This window comes from Camelus bactrianus, chromosome X (genome assembly GCF_048773025.1).
Source record: "Camelus bactrianus isolate YW-2024 breed Bactrian camel chromosome X, ASM4877302v1, whole genome shotgun sequence".
NCBI classification, from domain to species: domain Eukaryota; kingdom Metazoa; phylum Chordata; class Mammalia; order Artiodactyla; family Camelidae; genus Camelus; species Camelus bactrianus.
Genome location: NC_133575.1, coordinates 44,184,952 through 44,208,617, shown reverse-complemented (window position 1 = coordinate 44,208,617; position 23,666 = coordinate 44,184,952). Strand labels below are relative to the sequence as shown.

General features: G+C 38.2%; 1 protein-coding gene across 3 annotated transcripts in view; it reads right to left on the bottom strand.

The window, feature by feature from the left end:
- Window positions 1-23,666, bottom strand: part of OPHN1 (oligophrenin 1) — a 586,519-nt gene that overhangs the window by 370,795 nt on the left and 192,058 nt on the right. For all 3 annotated transcript variants that reach the window (XM_010973648.3, XM_010973647.3, XM_045509198.2), the window contains exon 3: window positions 20,795-20,890. In XM_010973648.3, the coding sequence (XP_010971950.1) occupies window positions 20,795-20,890 (96 nt within the window). The remainder of the gene's footprint in view (window positions 1-20,794; window positions 20,891-23,666) is intronic.

Below are 23,666 nucleotides of genomic sequence, written 5' to 3'. Positions count from 1 at the left end.
TTGGTTTCTGGTTACCATGAGGTTTATATACAGCAACCTATATGATTCTTTTAAGTTGTTGATCTCTTAAATTCAAATGCATTCTAACAACACTGCATTTTATTCCCCAAAAAACTTGTTTTTGACATATTTTGTATCTTTTTGTTTGTGTATCCATTAACTACTCAGTTGGATGTAGATTTTACTCTTTTGTCTTTTAAACTTCCTACTAGCTTAATAATTGGTTGATCTACTACATTTACTGCATCTTTGCCTTTACCAGTGAGATATTTCCTTTTATAATTTCATATTTCTAGTTGTAGCCTTTTCATTTCCACTTATAGATGTCCCTTTAGGACTTCTTGTAATGCTGGTTTAGTGGTGCTGAATTCTTAGCTTTTGTTTGTCAGTAAAACTTTTTATCTCTCCTTCAAACCTGAATAATAGCCTGGCTGGGTAGAGTTTTAATGACTGCAGATTTTTCCCTTTCATCACTTTATATGTGTTATGCCACTCTCTTCTGGCCTGAAAATTTTCTGCTGAAAAGTCAGCTACTAGTCATATGAAGGTTCCCTTGTAGATACCTATTTGCTTCTACAGCTTTTACTATTTGCTCTTTTTCTTTAACTTTTGCAGTTTAAGTACAGTGTGTTTAAGTGTAGTCCTCTTTGGGTTCATTTTCCTTGGGACCTTCTGTTATTCCTGGACCTGGATGCCTGATTCCTTTCCCAGGTTAAGGAAGGTTTCAGTTATTACATCTTCAAATAAGTTCTCTGCCCCTTTCTCTCTTTACCTTCTGGGACCCTTATACTGCAAATGTTAGTACAGCTGATATTGTCCCAGAAGTCTCTTAAACTGATCTTCATTCTTTATGCTTTTCTTTCTTCTTTTCAGCTTAGGTAATTTCCTATACTCTGTCTTCCAGTTTGCTGATCTGTTACTCTGTAATATCTAATCCACAGTTGATTTCTTCTAGTGTTTTTTTTTTTTTTTTTTTGGTTATTTTATTCTCCATCTTTGTTTGGTTCTGCTTTTTATTTCCTAACTTTTTGTTAATCTTCTCACCATGTTCATCTATTCTTCTCTCAATTTCATTGAGCTCCATTACAATCATTAGTTTGAACTCTTTATTGGTAGATTGCTTATCTCTATTTTGCTAAGCAATTCTTCTGGGATTTTATATTGTTACTTTGCTTTGAACTTATTCCTCATTGCCTCATTTTGCCTAATTGTTTGTTTCATTTCTATGTATCAGGTAGGTCAGTTACCTTTCTCAATCTTGTAAAAATGGCCTCTTGTAAGAGATATACTCTGGGTCCAAGGGCAAAACTTCCTTCTGGTCACCAGAGCTATATGTTCTTAGGATGCCCACTATGTGGGTTCTGTTTGTCCTAATATTATGGCAGGGCAAAGTACTATGGGTACAATTGTCAGTGAGGCTGGCCTGTATCTTGGTTGTCTGCCAGGTCCATCCTCATAGAGAGCCAACTGGCTGTTGGGAAGGGCTGGGTGTCAGCACAGCTGCCTGTGCAGCATGAGGAGTTCCATGGCTGGTACTGGCCCACTGGTGTGCAGTGGCCCAGTGGGGCCCAGCAGGTCCCAGAGCTGGTTCCAGCCTGCTTGCCTGCAGGGCCAGGTCCTGCTACAGCTGAACACAGGACCTGGGGTGTGGCCTGGTGTAGACCCACTTATGGGCAAAGCCAAGACTCAAGGCAGCTGGCTGCAGGTCACATGTGGGGCTGAAGTCAGTCCACTGTTGGGTGGGGCTGGGTCTCAGCACAGCTAGTTGCATGGCCTGGGTGATCTTACTACACTGGTGGGTAGGGTCAGTTCCCAGGATGATCAGCTGCAGTGTCAGTGGGGGCCTGTAACTGGTGCTGGCACACCAGTAGCCAGGGATTGGTCCCAGCATGGCTGGCTGCAATGCCTCAGGTGGTCCATGGAATAGTGCTGATTGGATGCTGGGTAGATAATCTTCCATCACTAATAGGCTAGTAGGAAGACTCCAAATTGGCCAGTCACAGTGTCTTCTTGGTAGAAGAAGCTCCCAAAAAGTGATGCTGCCAATGTCTATTTCCCCAGGGGGAGTCCCAATTGCCTCCTACCTTGACAAGAAGCTATCCAAGATCAGCAAGTGGGTCTGGTCTGACTCATACTCCTTTCAAATTATGACCTCTCTTCAGGGCCTTGGAGCATGTGAAATTTTTTGCATTTCTGTTAAGTGTGGAGGTGCTGTTCCCTACAGCACTCTGGTTCTCCCAAAAGTAAGCCCCACTGTCCATCAAACCCAAATATTCCAGAGGTTCATTTTCCCAGTGCAGGACCCCTAGGCTGGGAAGCCCAATGTGGAGCACAGAATCCTCAGTCCTTGGGGAGAAATTCTGCGATTATAAATATCCACATCTTTATGGGCTGCCTATCCAAGGGGTATGGATATTGACTATACCATGTTGCTGCCCCCTCCTACTCATCTTATTATAGTTCCCTCTTCCTAGCTTTAGTTTGGAAAATATTTTCTGCAAATCTTCAGGTCATTCTCACTGATAGTTGCCCCGTGAATAACTGTAACTTTTGAGTGCCTGTGGGAGGAGGTGAGCTCAGTCTTCCTACTACATCCTCTTAACCATTCCTCCAAGGAGATTTTTTTTAATTATATATTCAGTTTCTTTATTTGTTAGGTCCTTTTACATTTCCTATTTCATGCATCATTTTTCATAGTTTGTATCTTCTAAGAAACAGTTGATTTCATCATGGTGATCTAATTTGTTGGCAAATTATTGTTTACATTCTTTCCTTATAATCAGTTTTAATTCTGTAAAGTCAGTAGGAATGACTGCTATTTCATTCTTGGATTTTAGTAATTTGAGTGTGCTTCTCACTAGTCTAGCTAAGGGTTCGCCAATTTGGTTTAACTTTTCAATAAACAAATGTTTGGTCTTGTTGAGTATCTCTATTGCTTTTACTTTTCTTATTTTTATTGAGGTATAATTGATGTATAACATAAGTTTCACGTGTACAACATAGAAATCCACAATTTTTAAAGGTCATATTCCATATATACATATTATAAAATATTGGCTCTATTCCTTGTATTGTACAATATATGCTTGTAGCTTATTGATTTTATACATAGGTGTTTGTACTCCCCTACACCTACCTTGCCCCTATTCCCCTTTCCTCTTCCCAGTGTTGTAACCATTAATTTGTTCTCTATATCTGTGGTTCTATTTCGGTTTTTCTATATTCACTAGCTTGTTTTATTTTTTAGATTCCACACATAAGTGATATCATATAGTATTTGCTTTTCTCTGATTTATTTCACTTAGAAAAATATCTTCTAAGTTCAACCATGTTTCAAATGGCAAAATTTCATTCTTTTTATGGCTAAGTAGTATTTCATTATATATATATATATGAAAACACCACATCTTCTTTATCCACTAATCTGTTGATTGACACTTTGGTTGCTTCCATATCATGGCAATTGTAAATAAGGCAGCTATGAACATTGTGGTAAATGTATCTTTTTGAATTAGTGTTTTCCTTTTTTACAAAAATATACCCAATAGTGAAATTGCTCGGCCATATGGCAGCTCTATTTTTAGTTTTTTAAAAGAAAGCTTCCTACGGTTTCACACAATGGCTGCATTGATTTGCAATCCCAGCAGCAGTTGGGTTCACTTTTTGCAACATCCTTGCCAACATTTCTTATTTGTGCTCTTGTTGATGATAGCCATTCTGACAGGTGTGAGATAATTTCTCATTTTAGTTTTAATTTGCATTTCACTGATACTTGACAATGTTGAGCCTCTCTTCATATGCCTGTTGGCTCTATTGATTTTATATTCTCAATTTAATTTATTTTCTCTCAAATCTTAAATTCTTCCCTGTGTTCATGTCGGATATAGTTTGATCATCATTTTTCAGTGTCTTATACTGGAAGATTAGGTTATTCATTTCAGAGCTTTGTTCTTTCTAAATATAGGAATTTGAAGCTACAAATTTCTCTCCATTATTTTATCTACACTCCAAAAGGTATGGCGTGCAGTGTTTTTGTTTTCATTCATTGCAAAGTAATCTCATTTTCCTAGAGATTCCCTCTTTAATCCATTCATCATTTAGAAATATGCTGTTTAATTTCAACCTATTTATACATTTTTCAACTTTGTTGTTTCCAAATTTTATTCCAATGTACTTAGCAAAAATATTTTTTTTATGATTTTGATTTTTTAGTTTATTGAGGCTTGTTTTCTGCTCTAACCTACAGTTTCTCCTGGAGGATATTCTAGATGCAAAGGAAAATAATATACTCTACTGTTCTTGGATGGAGTGTTCTGTAAATGTCTGTTAGATATACTTGATTTATGGTGTTGTTCAACTCTTCTATTTCTTTGTTGATCTTCTGTCTAGTTATTCTATTCATTATTGAAACTGAGGTGTTGAAATCTCCCACAATCATTACTGATTTGTCCAATCCTTCCTTCAAGCCTTTAAGCTTTGCTTCTTGTATTTTGGAGTTCTGTTGGTTTTTTTATTTTTTAATTGAAGTGCACTCAATTTACAATGTTGTTAATTTCTGTTGTACACCATGATACACACACACACATTACTTTTCATATTATTTTTCATTATAGGCCATTACAAAGTATAGAATATACTTCCCTGTGCTATACAGTAGGACCTTGTTCATCCATTTTATAAATAGTAGTTAGTATCTACAAATTCAGAACTCCCAATTTATCCCTCCCCACCCACTCTACCACCTGGCATCCGTAAGTTTGTCTGTGAGTCTATATTTAGATGGATATATATGTGTAATTGTTATGACTTCTTGTTCAATTGACTCTTTTATCATAATAAAATGTCCTTCTTATCTCTATCAATACTTTTTTTCTTAAATTTAACTTTGTCCAGTATTAATATAGCTTCTCTAGTTCTATTTTATAATGTCTGCATGGTTTTTCATATTCCATCCTTTTACTTTCAACTTACTTATGTCTTTGAAGGTAATGTGTGACCCTTCTAGAAAAAATATAGTTGGATCATGTTTGTATATACATTCTATCAAACTCTGCCTTTTGATTGGACAGTTCCACCTGTTTACATTTAACACAAATATTATTTATGCCTTTTCTCTCTCTCTCCTTTTCCAATACACATGTATGATACATGTGCTGTTATGTTTGATGGTATCTCATGGTTGCTGAGGTTCCATTCAATTTCTTAATTATATTTTTCTATCTTTTCCTCAAACTGAATACTCTCAATTCATCTGTATTTAAGTTCACCAATTCTATCTACTCCAGCACCCTGTAGTGAATTGTTAATTTTAGTTATGGTACTTTTCAACCACATAATTTTAAATGGTTCTTTTTTTATTAATTGAATAGATTACAATTTTATGTTAAATAAATGTATTTATATATTTCAACTAGCTACTTAAAAATATTTTTCTATGAAGTGCAATGACTTGGAATCCTCAGGGAGGGTTCCTATTCATTTATTTTTATCCTTCTTGTTAGGTCATGTTTTCTCATTTTTTGTGTGTGTCTTATAATTTTGTTGAAAAGTGAACATTTTAAGTAATGAAATGTGATGACATTGGAAAATAACCCCCACTCCTTTTTCGTTGTTGCTGTTTGTTTAGTGACTTCATGAAATAATTCTATAAAGTCTGTATTTTTTGTCAAGTAAAGACACTGAAGTCTCAGGTCAGTTAGCTTAGTGGTCAGCTAATGATTGGACAGAGATTTATTTAAATGCTTTAAAACAATAAGTTCCTGGCATTTGTTGAAGACACAGAAAACACTTGAGAAGGCTCTAATCTCTTAAATTCTTTCTGGCTTTGCAGCTCTGTGCAAGCAGGACATGAAAACTAAGGCAGAGCTATAAACAATCTGGCTGAGTCTTCTGGACAGGTGCAAAACTTGGACATGAGCAAAGCCCGTGTTCATGACCTATATTTCCAGGAATATGTTGCAAAATTTCAAAGCTCTCTATGAATATCACATTCTCCAGTTTTTCTTCTCAAGTTTATTGTTCAACTTCATGTTTCCTACTACTCTTTTCCTTGACTGAGGCAACTGCAGTGCTGAAAAATTACCACTAATTGTTTTTGACAAATGGCTTGAAAAAATCCAGTTGAAGTAAGTCAGCTGTGAGTCAATTCAAATAAGACCTACAAGTGATTATTTTTCAGCATTAGAGGAGCTTGAAATTCATTCTTCCCTCTCCAACAGTGGCTAGAGTGGTGGGTTTTTTCAGCAACTATTGCAACTATTAGTTTTCAAGGGTGCTATGGAACTAGAGAGAGGGGGTGGGAATAGGGCAAGTCAAAACACCACAAAGCTCACTGTTCTTTCAGTTATCTAGCCATTTTTCTTGAATATGCACACAGTATATTGTTGCAAATTTTAGTTAATTTCTAGAGTTCCTAAAATGTTGATTTGGGCAATTTTTGCCAGTGTTTTGACTGCTATTATGCAGGAGCAGCTTTTCAGAGGTCATTTCTCAACCATTTCATTCGTAGATCAGAGCTTTTTAATCCTTACTTTCTAGTCACAAGAGCTTCAGTAATTGTTAAATCAATTAAGTTACTGAGTCAAGGAAAATCCTATTGTTCAATGTCTGGCCTCTAAAAGGCCTTATAAGTATATTTATTTGATGATCAGAAAACCCACTGAAGTGTATGACAACAGGGAATAAGTATCAACAAAGTCAAGGTAGTTTCTGCATTCTGTTTGCCTACTGTCTAAAAGGCACAAACTTTTACATATCATTTATCTTAATCCAACTATCATTTTATTTGTAAGAAGTTGAAGGTCCAGAGATTGGAACTGATTTTTTTCAAGGTCACACAGTTAGTTGTACAGTCAGAAGTGGACATTAATTCAATACTCAGTCTAACCACTTTAAGATAACAATGTGCCTCCCGTGACAGCAAAAGTACTTTGTCATGTACTTTTCTCTCTCTAATTGCCTCACAAACAGTGTATTGATTCCCTAAAAGGCCTCAATTCACTCTTTCTTGCTCATGTATATAATGAGTTGAGAAATGATTCAATGGCTAAAACAGGAAGTTTGGACCATAGTTATTTCTGGCTTAGAGTCATGAATTCATATAAGGCCTCTTTCCTGTCATATTTTTAACCAAACTCATAGATCATTACAGTATTTTCTAAGAGACAACCCTGCAAATGATTCTCTAAGTTCAGGGAAAGACAACAAAAGCATTAGTAAGATCAAACTATCCATTGTACTGCTGTATAAGAGAATAGTTACTAAAGAGCAGGGAAGAGTTAAACTCTTGCACTCTCTTCAGATAAGAGGAATGGTGACTAATAAAACTGGCTAAAAAAGGAAGAAAATAGGCCTGCTAAACCATCAGAAACATTTGCTGCACCACCACCACTACAAACCATGGCTTAGAAAACTAACTGCAATACCCTTCAATAATGTCTAGAGTATTAAAAGGATTGCCAAGCAAGAATTAACTATCTCTGGAAAATTTCAACAGAGAAAAGAGCAAAAAGATAAGAAAGGGAGAGGAAGGAAAGGAATGATGATATATGCTTCACAAATTATATATTATTTATCATTATAATTTTATTAAAGAGAAACTTGAGGTGCAGCAAGGACACATAAGTTTCCTAAGATTATTATACACTGCCTTCCAAAATGGTAATAAATTTCAAAGAAGCCTGAAAATATGGATCAAAAGGCTTAAGATTGTTTATATCCTTTTAGCCAGGAAATTCACTGTTGTGAAACCCTGCTTAAAAAATAATCCAGAACACATAGAGAAAATCTTTATGCTCAAACATAAGCATTCAACATTATTGATGATAATTAATAATTGAAAACAAATAAAATGTCCAATTATAGGGGAATGATTAAGTATGTCCACTTAATGGACTATTATTACAGCTATCAAAAGGACGAGTACACAAAATTTTATGAAAACAGCAAAATGTCTAGGGTGAAACATTATATTTAAAAACATTATATTTTAAAAGTAGAATACAAAAAATTATGTAAATGGTGTACGTAAAATATGATTAAAAAATATGACAACTATGTATAGAAAATTATGTTCAGAGCAAAATAAAATGCTGGAAGGAAATACATCAAAATAATTGTGGTTCTTTGAGTGGAATATATATAAACTTCAGAAACAAGAACTGATTTAAAATCCCACTTAAGCTACTTACTAGCTATATTATCCTGGGCAAGTTTCTTTTCTTTTTTATTGAAGAAAAGTTGATGTACAATATTACATAACTTACAGGTGTACAATAGAGTGATTAACAATTTTTAAAGGTTATGATCCATTTATGCTTATTATAAAATATTGGCTATATTCCCCATGTAGCACAACATATCCTTGTAGCTTATTTTATACATAATAGTTTTTCCTCTTACTCCCCTGTCCAATACTGGCCCTCCATCTTCACTCTCCCACTGGTAACTACAAGTTTGTTCTCTATATGTGTAAGTCTACATCATTTTTGCTATATTCACTAGGTTGTTGTATTTTTTAGATTCCACATATAAGTGATATCATGTGGAATTTGTCTTTCTCTGTCTGAATTATTTAACTTAGCATAATAACCTCCAAGTCTGTCCATGTTGCTGCAAATGGCAAAATTTCATTTTTATGGCAGAATAATACTCCATTGTGTGTATTCTTTCTACTTTATATATACATGTATAATTTATTTATATATAATTAATATATAATATTAAATATATATAAATACATTAAGATACATATAAATTATATATATATAAAATTAAAGTACAGTTTACAATGTTGTGTCAATTTCTGGTGTACAACAGAATGCTTCAGCCATACATAAACATACATGTGTTCGTTTTCATATACTTATTCACCATAAGTTACTACAAGATATTGAATACAGTCCCCTGTGCTATACAGTATAAACTTCTTGTTTATCTATTTTATATATAGTAGTTACTCTATGCAAGTCACAAACTCTTAAGTTATCCTGTCCAACTCCTTTCCCAACCTAGTAACCAAAGTTTCTTTTCTATGTCTGTGAGTCTGCTTCTGTTTTGTAAGTAAGTCTGTTTGTCTTTTAAGACTTCACATATAACTGATAACACAGTATTTTTCTCTTTCTTGCTTACTTCATTTAGAATGAGATTCTCCAAACGCATCCATGTTGCTGCAAAAGGCATTATTTTATTATTATTTTTTTATGGCTGAGCAGTATCCCACTGTATAAATATACCACATCTTCTTTATCCAGTCATCTGTCAATGGACATTTAGGTTTTTTTCATGTCTTGGCTATGGTAAACAGTGCCACTATGAACATTGTGGTGCAGGTATTTTTTGAATTAAGGTTCCTTCTGGACATATGCCCAAGAGTAAGATTGCTGGATCATGTGGTAAGTCTATTTTTTGCCTGTTGAGTAATTTTCATATTGTTTTCCATGATAGGTGCATGAAACTGCATTCCCACCAACAGTGTAGGAGGGTACCCTTTTCTCCACACCCTCTCTAGCATTTATCATTTGTGGAATTTTGAATGATGGCCATTCTGACTGATGTGAGGTGAAATATCCTTGTAGTTTTGATTTGCATTTCTCTCATGATTAGCAATATTGAGCATTTTTTCATGTGCCTATTGGTCATTTGTATTATCTTCATTAGAGAATTGGTTGTTTAGGTCTTCTGCCCATTTTTGGATTAGGTGGCTTGTTTTTTTCTTATTAAGTTGTATGAGCTGTTTATATATTCTGGAAATTAAGCCCTTGTCAGTTTCATCTTTAGCTTTCCAATTATGATTTTCTCACTTCTATAGCTTCTTGTTTCTTTTCTATTTAGAGTAAACCTTTCAATATTTCTTTTAGCATAGGTTTAATATTGCTGAATTACTTTAGTTTTTACTTGTCTGTGAAATTTTTATCTCACTTTTTACTCTAAAGGATAGTCTTGCCAGATAGAGTATCCTAGGCTGCAGCTTTTTCTCATTCAGGAACTTGAATATATCTTGCCACTCCCCTCTGGCCAGCAGTGTTGTGTAGAGAAATCAGCTGAGAGCCTTATGGGGGGGGTTCCCTTGTGACTCACTCTTTGATTTTCTCTTGCTTCCTTTAGAATCCTTTCTTTGTCTTTAACTTTGGCCATTTTAATGATAATATGTCTTGGTGTAGGTCTGTTTGAGTTCTTCTTGTTTGGGAGCCTCTGTGTCTCCTGTACTTAGACATCTGTTTCCTTCTTTATGTTTGGAAAGTTTTCAGTCATGATTTCTTCAAATACCTTTTCAACCTCCTTTTCTTTTTCTTCTCATTCTGGGACCCCTATCATGTGTAGGATGGCATGCTTTATATTATCCCATAGGTCACTTATATTGCTTTCATTGTGTTTTACTTGCTTTTCTGTCTGCTGTTCTGATTGGGTCACTTTTATTATGCTGTCTTCTAAGTCACTTATTCATTCTTCAGCATTATCTAGTCTGCTTTTGACTGCCTTTTGCTCAGCTCTTATCTGTCATTGAGTTTTCTGTTTTTATTGGCTCTTCTTTATAGTTATTTATTTCCTTTTCATAGTATTCTCTTTCTCTATTCATAGCTTATTTCATTCAGTACTTTTATCATTTCCTCTTTGAAGTCATGATCTAGTAGACTGTCAAGGTCTATCTCATTGTTCATTCAGGGGATTTCTCTTGTTCTTTTAATTGGGAGTAGTACCCCTGCTTTCTCATTTTACTTGTATTTCTGTGGCTCTATGGATTTAGGCATATCAGTTATCTACTGTAGTTTTGAAGGACTTTTTTTGTTTTTTTTTGTTTGTTTTTATTTAAAGTGGGAGCATTCCTGTGTAGACTGTGTGCATCTAATACTATTGTTGTGTTGGCTGTTCTTAGTATGGATGGTTGCCATGTCTTTCCTCCATGAGTGTTGGCTGTTATCCCTTTGATTGGGGGTGTAGTTGGTGTTGTGGTGTTCAGGGCCTGCTCTGAACATTGTTGAGCGGGGCCTCCTTTTTTGTTCTTTGGTTGTCACAGCCTTGACATGGGCTGGGTCTGCTCCCCTGTCCCTGCAATAAAGGCTTCCACACCCGTTTCTGAGTTATGGTGTGTAGTAGACAGGATTAGAGCTCTTCACCTGGAAGAAGGGTAGGCAGGAGATGTCCCCTGGGAAGTGCCCTCTCTGGTGTTGTCTGTCATGTTATGTGTACTTAAAAAGTGCTTTTTGTTGATGCTTCCTTTGTCCCTGCCTTAGCTGCAGGAATGTCAGGCACCTGCTCTGGTGTCCTCCAGGTTCTGAGCCCCAGGAACCACCAGTGCAGATCTGCCAATGTCAGGCACTAGGATCCGCCATAGTAAGCATGCAGTCACACACTTGAATCTGTGGTGCACAACAGGGTCAGCACAGACCCCAGCCACACCTCCGCATAAGGTCTGGTATGCCTGCCTGTTGTAAACACTTACACATACCCCTAACATGAGCCAGAACTCTGCTCACTGTTTGTTCATCCCAGAGACACAGGTCCATAAAGTGTCCAGAGAAAGAAAATCTACCCTCTCTGCCTAGGGCTGTAAACAAATCTCAGTCCCACCTGAGAAGCTGCAGTGCCACAAGGTATGGATTCAGCTTTCAGCCCCACCTCCACACAGCAGTGATGGCTATGACTGAGCCCCACCTCTCTTCTCATGAGAGCACACCAGTAGTGGAGCCAAGAGGACAACATGGATATGGTGTGGCTGCCTTGAGCTCCTCCCCTAACACATACACCAAAAGTGGTGCTTTTTTATGGGGGTCCCAGGCTGTTCTGTTCCACCCACACCCCCAGCCAGAGCTCACACTACCCTCTAGTCTCCTGAGACTGCCTCTGTGCATTGGGCCCCAGCCCTCTGCCTGGGGTCCTCACCGATCTCCAGCAGCCTTTCCTGGCTTATCTTTGCTGGCTTGTGTCTAGGGCCAGGGATTGCAGGGGCCTTCCATGTCAGTTTCCCTTAGTTCTGTCTGCTGAGTGATTGCCACTTTCTCCTCCGAGCCTCAGAAGCTCTGCTTCTGTCCCAACTGACCTCCAGGTTTGAGAAGGAGCTTCCCAGTGTAAGGGTGCCTTTCTTCCTATGCTGCTCCCTCATTATAGGACTGGTCCTGCATCATTTTTTTCTTTTTTCTTTTTGTTTTTCTTACAAGATTTTGTGAGAATCCTCCTGTATCTCAAAGCAAGACACACTCTGCCAGAGTTCAGTAGGTGTTCTGTGCAATTCAGTGGATTTATGGATGCAATTCCTGGTGCATTTGTGGGAGAGGGCGAGCTGTGAATCTCTCTACTTCACCATCTGGGCTGAACCCCTATTGTGTATATATACAATATCTTCTGTATCCAGTCACCTGTTGATGGACACTTAGTCTGCTTCCATATCCTGACAATTGTAAATAATGCTGCTATGAACAATAGGGTGCATGTATCTTTTTGAATTAGTGCTTTCATTTTTTGGGGGGGGTGGTTTTTGGGGTTTTTTGATATATACCCAGGAGTATGGGATTGCTGGGTCATATGGTAGTTCTTATTTTAGGTTTTTGAGAAACCTTCATAAAGTTTTTCACAATGGTTATGCCAATTTACATTCCCACCAAAATTTGTTATTTACTTGATAATAGCCATTCTGACAGGTTTGAGGTGGTATCTCATTATGGTTCTGATTTGCATTTCCCTGATGATTAGTGATGCTGAGGATCTTTTCATGTGCCTATTGGCCATCTGCATTCCATTTTCAGAGAAATGTCTATTCAGGTCTTTTTCCCATTTCTTAGTAGAGTTGTTTGTTTTTTTTTGATGTTGAGTTGTATGAGCTGTTTATGTATGTTGGATCTCTTCTCTTCTCAGTCATATCATTTGCAAATATTTTCTCCCATTCAGTAGGCTGTCTTTTCCTTTTGTTGATGGTTTCCTTTGTTGTGAAAAAGATTTTAAGTTTTACTAGGTCCCATTTGTTTATTTTTGCTCTTATTTCCTTTGCTTTCACAGACAGATCCAAACAAACATAGCCAGGATTTATGTCAGAGTGTTCTGCCTATGTTTTACTCTAGAAGCTTTATGTTTTCTGATCTTATATTTAGGCCTTTAATCCATTTTTAGTTTATTTGTGTGTATGATGTTAGAGAATGTTCTAATGTTTCTTTTACATGTAGCCATCCATTTCCCATCACCACTTATTGAAGAGACAGTCTTTTCTCCACTATATATTCATTCTTGCCTCCCTTGTCATAGACTAATTGACAATAAGTGCATGAGTTTATTTCTCGGGTTTCTCTCCTGTTCCATTTATCTATGTGTCTGTTTTTGTGCCAGTACCATATTGCTTTGATTTTTGTAGCTTTGTAGTAGAGTCTGAAGTCAGGGAACATGATTCCTTCAGTTCTGTTCTTTTTCAACATTATTTTGGCTATTCAGAGTCTTCTGTGTTTCCATACAAATTATTAAATTGCTTGATCTAGTTCTGTGAAAAATGTCCTTCATATTTTAATGGGGATTACATTCAATCTGTACATTGGCTTAGGTAGTAGGGTCATTTTAACAATACTAATTCTTCCAATCCAGAAACATGGTATACCTTTCCATCTGTTTGTGTCATCTTCAATTTCTTTCATTAGTGTATAACAGTTTTCCAAGTACAGTTCATTTACCTCCTTAGGTAGGTTTATTCCTATGTATTCTATTATTTTTGATGGGATGGTAAATGGGACTGTTTCCTTAATTTCTCTTTCTGGCAGTTTGCTGTTAGTGTATAGAAATGCAACAGATTTCTGTATACTAAGTTTGTATCCTGCAAATTTACCAAATCATTGATGTACTCTAGTAGTTTTCTGATGGTGTCTTTAGGATTTTCTATGTATAGTATCTTGTCATCTTCTAACAGTTTCTTAACCTCCCTTAGCTTCAGTCAACCTCTTTAGAATTGCTCTGAAAATTAAACAATGTATGCAAACCATTCTGCACCTAGTAGGTACGCAGCAAATGAAATCTATTAATATTGTTTTCTCTATTCCACATTTTTACTATAATGCAGGAATACCAATACACTCAATTATTACTTTTTAAAATAAAAGCTGTGTAAGATCACACAGCTTAAAAATAGGTAAAAATCTGAACCAAGTTTCAGCCAACTGTAAGATCATGTGTCTAACTCCTACCAACTCCCCATAGAGAACCAGTAATCCAAGGTATTAGAAGGGTCATTACCATGGATATAGGTTGGTGGCAAGGACAGGATTGAAGGGCAAGCTAAGATTGTGCAGTTACAAGAGTCTATGAGACCTTTATAACAGGGTAGGAGAGAATGGCAGAGGGGCCTGAAGCCTGAGCCTATTGAAGGATGTTCCTAGGAAATTGACATTCACTTCACTCATTCTCCCAGTCTACAATCAGAAATGTGTTAGGATTGTTTTAGACCATCTACTTGCCCCTAGCTGGCACCTATCCAACAGTCTATAGATCAGTCAGATGGGAAACACAGCAGGCGAGTATAAGAAGTCCATGAGAATTGGGGAGGGTGACACTCATGCCTTGCAGTCTCCTCATTCTGTATGCATGCCATCTTCTTCAATCAAACACCCCCATGGGATGTTTAGGACCCTAGGAGCTGGCATTTCCCTTTGAAAGTACTCTGGGTTATGCACTGATTTGTGAATCCTACACCACTAACAATGCTGAACTTTATCTGAGCCCTGGGCTCCAGGAAAGTAGAGACAGTTAAGAAATACCCTTTTATGTTCTGAAAAACAGCTAAACTGCAAAAGACCAATCTGCCCTTGCATAAAAAACCCATCACCATCCTTCCTTATAACTCCCACAAGACTTGCAGATGACGTCCTTGTTTACCTGCCTCTATAATACCCCAAGTTTTCTTCCTTTTCTTTAAAACATTCCTTATTAATGAAGGTTCTCCCTATGGAAATAGTTTGAATACAACCACGTCTTTTAAACTGTCCTATGCACAGTTTTGGTACTTTTGGTTTTATCATTTTTATCATTTGACTTGCACACAAAGCATTTTCAAATCAAAGAAAATGCTTAGCCTTCCCTGGGTTAAATTTGTATAGGTAAAATATTTTAATAAATGTATTTTAGCTATTATATGCTATACAGGAAGTTCCTAGAAAATTGTCAATGGCCTCCTTGTCCATGATATATTTCTAATTATCAGAGTCCTGGTGCTGCCTTGCCTGATAATAGAAAACAGTAAAGTGTTATCAGTTGTAATTTAAGTATTTTTTTTAAATGTTAATTTGATTGTAACATTACTTCTTTAATTTGAAATTAGCATCTTGAAATCAGTGGTTTTAATTGGGGACTCATATCTGTTACATTTGGAATTTTATTAGTATACAGATGTTTAGGACTACTTCAGATTATAAATTCTAATTTCTTGATAGTCTTAATATATTCTTGGTATCTTCTAACTATATGGTTGGTATATTATGTCAGTATTCTTACCTTATAGCTGAAGAGTTTTATAAAGGTTGCATTCATCCATTTTTATAAGTTAAATGTAATATCCATCTTCTCTGAAATTAGAAATCATTATGTTTACAAATATTTTATCTAAACTCTTTTTACAATCCATTATGGAAAGAACTGTAAGACTCTCTTCACATGTAATGTGAAATCTAAAAGCTCAACCCAAAATTCCATCCTAAATATAATTTTACCAATTTTTTCCAGTGAAACAGAAGATGTATTCATTCAGAGCCAGTAGTGTTGGCAATTGGAGGGCATGGCACATTCTGCTGTTTCAGCTTCCAAAGCAACTGTTCTTTCCCAACAATAGCCTCCCGGTAAGATTGCTAAGATTTCTCCTCAAAGCCTCCAAAGAGCCTCAGCCTCAGCTGTTGGAACACTGTTTGTTCCCCTCACTAACACCACAAATCCCAGCTTTCAAAATGACAAATTCAACAGACAATGACAATGACAGGCCATTGAAATTCTCAAAATCTCTTTTCAGTCCCCATCAATAAAGGTCAGTTCATGAGGCAGCATCCCTAAAAGCAACAGTCAGATGATAACTAGGAGTTTCTGGAATTGGCAGGCAAATGCTAACTGAGTTAATGGGTTATTGTAAGGCATACAGTATGTGTCACAGCCAGCAGATATCCATAAGAACCTGGTGGTGTCAGGGGTGGTCACTTATATTTTTGTTCATGAGCCATTATGCTCAAGCTTGCACACCCGTTCTTTTTCCTGCATAGCTCTAGTTGACATTTATGCTAGGGTTCGGGGGGTGAGAGAGTTGAAACACAAAGTTCAGCATAAAGGATGATATCAGACACATCCCAGATCCGTTGGTTGGCTTTAGGGAAAACAGGCATCTGTTCAAAATTAGATCCTTCTAGCAGAAAAAAAGACAAATTTAGGAATTCCACATACCATGCATATGCAATCTTCAAGGTTACCAATTAACAGGCAAGTAGTAGTTATTTGTAAGAAAGAAACATGTTTAGTTTGGGCTGCTATAACAAAATACCATAGATTGGGTGGTGTATAAACAATAGAAATTTCTCATAGTCCTCGAGGCTAGAAGTCCAACATCTGAGTGCCAGTATGGTTGGGTTCTGGGTGTGCCCTCTTCTGGCTGGAAGACTTCTAACTTCTCACGGTATCCTGACATGATGAAAACAGGGCTAGAGAGCAATGTGGGGTCCCTGTTATGAGGGCACTAATCCCATTCATGAGGGCTCCATCCTCATTACCTAATTATTTCTCAAAGGTCCACTCCTGTTACTATCACACTGGGGGTTAGGGGGCTTTCAACATGAATTTTGGGAAGATACAAATAGTCAGTCCATTGCATTCCTCCCCTTGCTCCACAAAATTCGTAACCTTCTCACATGCAAAATACATTAATTCCATCCCAGCAGTCCCAAAAGTCTTAATTCATTTGAGCACCAACTCTTAGGTCTAAAGTCCAGAGTTTTCTCTAAATATCTAAATCAAATATTGGTGAGACTCAGGTATGAATTATTCTGAGGCAAAATTCCTCTCTAGCTGTGAACCTGTGAAACCCAACAAGTTACATGTTTCCAAAATACAATGATGGGACAGGCATTGGATAGAAATTCCCACTCCAAAAGGGAGAAAAGAAAGAAGGAAGGTCCCAAGCAAGCCCAACATCTAGCAAGGCAACCTCCATATGATCCTAAGTCTTGAGAATAATGCTCTTTGGCTTCACACTGTGCTTTACAGACCCACTGGGGCAGCAGTCCAGCCTTCTGGACCCACTGAGGCAGCAATATCACCCCTAAAGTTTGGTGGAGGGATGCACACACGGTTGCTCTCTTCAGTGGCTTTGCTCATGCCTTGGTTCTCTGTCTTGAAGGGGCATGGAGGGGTGTTGTACTTTCATGGTTCTGCAGAATGACCTCACCCCTACAGCTCCCTGAGTATTAGTCTTGCCCATTAAGACCTAGGCAGAGGCAGCCCTGCCCCACCAGGGTCTATGCACTCTAGGCCTGTGGTGGGAGTGGCAGCCCTGATGATCTCTGAATAACTTTCAGGGTCCTCTATCCCTTATCTTGAGAAATAGTGCATATTCACAGCCAAGTTGCTCTATGGCCTGGTCCTGTAGGATGTAAGAAGTCTTTCTTCAGTTTGTCCTGCTTTCTCTGTTTCCTTCAGTCCTAGCAGGCAGTATTACTGCTGGTATAATACTGTCTCTGTTCCTAGCTTTTGTTGAGATGGTTGATTAAGTCCTTGGTTCACACCGACACTAATCTTTTCAAATCGTAGGTTCACCACACTTTTTAGTGTTCTCTTCCAAACATACTTCTCATTTTTTATAATATGGACACGTCTTTGAGTTCTGGTTCCATTTTGCTTAATAATTCCATTTTCTCTTCATTTATTTCCTCTCACATTTTAGTATAAGGAGTCAGGGGACATCAATCCACTCTTTTAACACTTTGCTTAGAAATCTCCTCAGCCAAATATCCAATTTTGTTGTTTGCAAGTTTTACCTTCCAAAGAATAGTAGAAGACAAACGATTTGGCCTAACTATTTACCATTTTACAATAAGGATCACCTTTTTTCTATTGCCCAATAACATGTTCCTCACTTCTGTCTGAGGCCTCATTAGAATGGACTCCATCACCTTTTTTTTTTTTTTTTGCTTTTTTTTGGGGGGAGGGGGATTAGGTTTGTTTAAGTGGAGATACTGGTGATTGAACCCAGGACCTCATGCATGCTAGGCAGGCACTCTAACACTGAGCTATACACTCCTCTGGACTCTACCAACCATATTTCTATCAATATTCTATTCCTGATTACTTAGGTATTCTCCAGAAATACTGAAGCTTTCTCTCCCACTCTCTTTTCTTTCAGAGTGCTCAGAAGAATCGCCTTTAAAGTTCCACTCACAGCAATCTAGGCTTTCTCTATTATGCACCTCAAAACTCTTCCAGCCCCTGCCCAAGCCACTTCCACATTTTTAGGTATTTGCTAAAGCAGCACTCCCACTTCTCAGTACCAATTTCTGTCTTAGTTTGATATGGTATAACAAAACATCATAGACTGGGTGGCTTATAAACAACAGAAATTTATTTCACACAGTTCTGGAAGCTGGAAGTCTGTGATCAAGGTGTCAGCATGGTCAGGCTTTGGTGAGAACTCTCTTCCAGGCTGCAGACTCTCAACTTCTCATTGTATCCTCACATGATGGAAAGAGGGTGAGAGAGCTCTCTGGAGTCTCTTTTATAAGAGCACTAATCCCATCCATGAGGGTTCAACCTTCATGACCTAATTATCTCCCAAAGGCCCCACCTCCTAATACCATGATATTGGCAGTTAGAATTTCAACCTATGAATTTGTGGAGGACACAAAAACATCCAGTCTCCATTGAAAAGTACAAAATAATCAAATCTTGTACTAACAATAATGATTAAATAGCTAACATTTATTCAAGCACTGTGTAGACTTGGCATTAATCAACTCATCCCCATTTTACAGATGGAAAAAAAATTAACAGAGAGGTGAAGTCACTTGCCAAGATTACACAGCCAATATGTTGCAAAAGCCAGAGTTCAAACTTGGGCTGTCTGACTCCAGAGTCCATGATATTAACTTTTAAATTAGCCATGCCCTTAGACCAAGATAGATTTGCAGAAAGTAGAGTGAATAAAGAAATAATCCAAATGCAAATGTCTGCCTCATTACTTACACTGCCACATTTAGCCAAAACTATAGTCATCAATCTCATAAAAATACTCACTGCAGTATTATACATAATCAGGAAAAATTGGAAATAAGCTAAATTTCCAACAATAGTTGATTAGTATATAAATATAGCTCCTATAATGATGAAACTTGAATATGTCTACTATTCATTCAACAAACATCTACTATATGCTAGGCACTCCTCTACATGCTAGGGAAAACAGTAGTGAACAAAACAGTGTCCTTGCCCCCCATTCAAGCTTACAAAAATTTTTAAATGACATGAGAAAATGCTTATGATGAAATGTAAGGTTGAGAAGAAAAATTATATATTTAGTATGAACTAAATTACATATACAAGATCTTGTAGCTCACAGTGAAAAAAATGTGACAATGAATATATGTATGTTCATGTATAACTGAAAAATTGTGCTGTACACTGGAATTTGACACAACATTATTAAATGACTTATAACTCAATAAAAAATGTTAAAAAAATTACATACACATAAAATAGATACAAGTACAGAAAAGAGTTTAAGGATAATATGTCAATACACCCAATAGCTTCTGTGCTGAAATATATCTTGTTATCATAGGTAATTTGATACTCATATTATTCATATTTATTGCAATGAAGATTTAATAATAATAATACACTTTTATATTTTAGTCTGGGTTCATAAATACGCTTGTGTTACTAACATTTCAGTGACATCAGATAATTCAGAGCAGTTCTGTGATCTCATCTAACAAATGCTTTACACCAACTCTTTAACTCACTGGTCAACAATTTTTTTAAATGGCCAGAGGGCAAATATTTGAGGCTTTGAAAACTATCTAGTCTCTGCTATTCCTACTCAACATTGCAGTTGTACTACAAAAGCACCCACAGACAATACTTAACGGTGTTCCAACAAAACTTTATTTACAAAAAAAAGCAGCAGACAAGATTTGGCCCAAGGGCCATAGTTTGCTGACACTACTTTAACTTCATAACTAACAGAAACACAAAGTCCTTTTTACTTCTACTGTTCAGTCTCTTCTTTGTAACATCCCTGAGAGATAGATATTAACCAAATTCTAAAAGGTACAAAACTAAGGCTCAGAGAGAGGAAATATCTTATCCAAAATTGCACAGCTCATAAAGCGAGTTGTTAAATTCAGTTCCCAATGGAGATGCCAAATCTCCTGTTGCCTGAAAATCTATACATATATAAATTGTAGTTTTAAACTTTCTAGGGGAATGTGTTATTCAGAAGACTCTTACTTCCAATTATTTTGGACAATAAATCCCCCCAAAATCACTCTTTAATCTATCTTTTACCAAAAAAAAAAAATGTATTTTCATATGTTAGAATCTTTAAAGAAAAATCCCCCTGCACACTGAGTCAAAGGCCTCAATGGACATATGAGAGATATCATTTGATTCCTTTTGTGTGAGGAGAAAATGGGACTAGGGGAGAAGGATTCGTTATGTTTCTTAAGCAGTCTCCTAGGAGCTTGGCACTGGGGCATAGAGGATAAAGATGCCTAAGTTCTCTATATCTAAAACCCAAGGAGGCTGTATGGTCTCAGGCCTGCTTTGAGAGGCACACGGCCACATGTAGCTGAAGACTTACCAATGTTAATCTCGTCATCAGTCAGAGTGTCTCCAATGAAATCAAACTGAAAGGACTGCAGCGTCTGGGAAAATTTCTGAACAGCAGAGGAATAATCTGTAAAGGAAGGGAAAACAAGAGAAATGTTCACCACTGCTATCCTTTGCCTGATTCCCTCACCTATGTTAGGGCACATGGGAGAAAAGCAAAGCGAAGTGCTCCCATCAGGTAGCAAACTGCATGGGAAGACTTTAAACAAAAGATCAAACCTTCAATGGAAGGTTTGAGCAACTAATATTACACATCCCTTAGTGAAGTCCTTCATTTAAGTTATGGGGCATGTTTTATTCTCAAGTCCTGTCTTCTCTGACTTGTTCTACCCAGTCTGTAAGACATAAAAGCTACTTAGTTGTACTCCTAAGTGGGTCTCCTTAAGCTTTACTGACTGCCCATTATGAACAATAGACTACATGTTTTCTCACCTCTCACTAAATATCCACAATCATTCCACAAAAAAAAAAAAAATTAGCTGCAGTTCCCAGAGCTAGCTGGAAGAGCTGGAACTAGAAGCCAGGTAGTCTGTCTTCCTTTCCAGGGCCTTTTCCATGACAACATAGGCAACATCTGGACATTTTCCACATTAACCAGATGGCAGCCTGGACTAAGATACTTTCTGGCAGAGGAACAAATTTAACTTGCTCACAGAGTATTCACTGAGGGACCTAAAATAAGGAAATAATGGGTGAAAAAAATGAGGGTGGTATAGTCAATTTTTTTTCTTTTTGGTCAATGATTTTGAATTTTATTATATAAAAGTTTAATGATGATATAAAATTAAATCACAACCAGCCATCTTTTTGATAAATAATCTCTACTTAATTTTTTCAAATGTGACCTTCACCAAGAGAGCCAGCCAAATCTCCAACTTTGCTACTCCAAGAGTGACTTTCAGGCCAGAAGTATCATCATCACCTGGGAGCTTGATGGAAATACACATCCCCACATCACACCCCAGACCTGCTGAATCAGAAACTGTATTTTGATATAACCCCTAGGGAATTAGTATGTTTTTTAAATAAAGTTTGAGGACTACTGTTCTCACCAAAATGGCACACTAAGACCATATTCTCGATAACTTTTGGTTCCCTTTTCCTATTTCTCTTTTCACTCTACTTTCATCATCCTCCACCTTCACATAAATCAGATACACAAGGTGGTGAGAGTTTCTGCTTTCATCCTAATAGAAAGGGAGACAATACAAGCAGCACCTACTCCCTTCAATGAAAAGCAACCATGGTAAGGCTATCATGGTTAAACACAATAAAATATGTTCAGGCATTTGGCTGGAATATTAATGTGCCAAGAATTTTATTACCATCTTGTCTATGTCCTAATCCCAGGAGTACATCTTTTCAGTATTTAAAGCCTTGATCCGGACTCTGAGAAGATGGTGGAGTAGAAGGGCGCTCGCAGCTCACCCTCTCCCACAAATACACCAAGACCCACATCTACAGACCCACTCAGCCAACCAGAGCACCTGCGGAACTCCTACAGAACATCGCCCTCTTCAAAAGATAAAGACGCCAAAAATCTGGTAGGAGAAAAGGAAAAAAGAGAGAAGAAAAGGCAAAGCAGAGCTGGACTGGTCCCGCAGGGAGGGAGCGGCAAAGGAGGACTGGCGCTCGCTCGCTGGGTCTCCCCTCTCCAACTGAGAGGCCAGTGGGACGGAAGGGGAGCCTCCGAGACTCGGATCTATACAGAGCAGACCTTGACTGACAGAACTAAGTTAAATGGGCACAGAGCGTCCCCCCAGACACCCAGCCTGAGACGCAGGCCAGCAGCAGGGGGCAGGGCCAGGCTGCACAAGCCGGGCGGAGGACGGAAGTGGCTGCACGGAGGCAGCCCCGGGGGAACGCAAGCGGGTGCGCGCCATGGCTGTGGGTGCACAGGGCAGAACAATCTGGGCCCTCCATAAAACAGCAAGGTTGATGTGCTCTCGGGGGAAGGGTGCATACCCCCATCTCTGAAAACCCACGGAAACTTTTTGGGGGAAGAGAGGCGGGGCTCAGGCACAGCCGCCATATCCTCCAGTGCTTACAACCCAGGCGGGGGCAAAACCTGCACCCCCACCGAAGGGCTTAGCAGCCTCAAAGGCCAGACTGAGACTGGCTTACAGCCCGGGGCAGATAGGATCCTTCCATCCTGGTCCCTCAGAGAACTTGCTCCACAAAGACAAACAAGGAGCTGGGTTCTGGCTTGGAGCAGGGAGAAGACTGTGACTGGGTCTTCCCCGAGCCCACCTGCTGAGCACCGACCAGGACAGAGCTCCGACCAGGGCGGAGCGTGCAGCATCACAGAGCAGCGAGCTACCTGCGCAGGTAGAGGGAGAATGCCCCCCGCCTTTCAGGCAAGAACACAGCCCTTGACCGAGGTGCTGGGAGGGGGCACGACACGCCCTCCTACCTGGCCAGTCTGCAACATCTGACTGCAGCATCAGGAGGGGCAGTGACCCATCTGCCCACAGTAGAGGAGAGCGCCACGTGACCCAGTGTTAGGAGGAGGCGCCATCTGCTTGCCGACAGGTACTGGGAGCACCACAGAAGAGGGCGCCAAAGGAGGGCCTCTGAAAAGAGCAAGCTGAGATTCCAAAACAGGACTAAGACAGAAAGGCTTCACATTAAAAGCACACAGACTAAAGGAGAACACCGACAACCCCCCCTATTTTTTTTCTTTTTTTTTTCTTTTTTAACATTTATTATTGATTTATAATCATTTTACAATGTTGTGTCAAATTCCAGGGTTCAGCACAATTTTTCAGTCATTCATGGACATATACACACTCATTGTCACATTTTTTTCTCTGTGAGTTATAACATTTTGTGTATATTTCCCT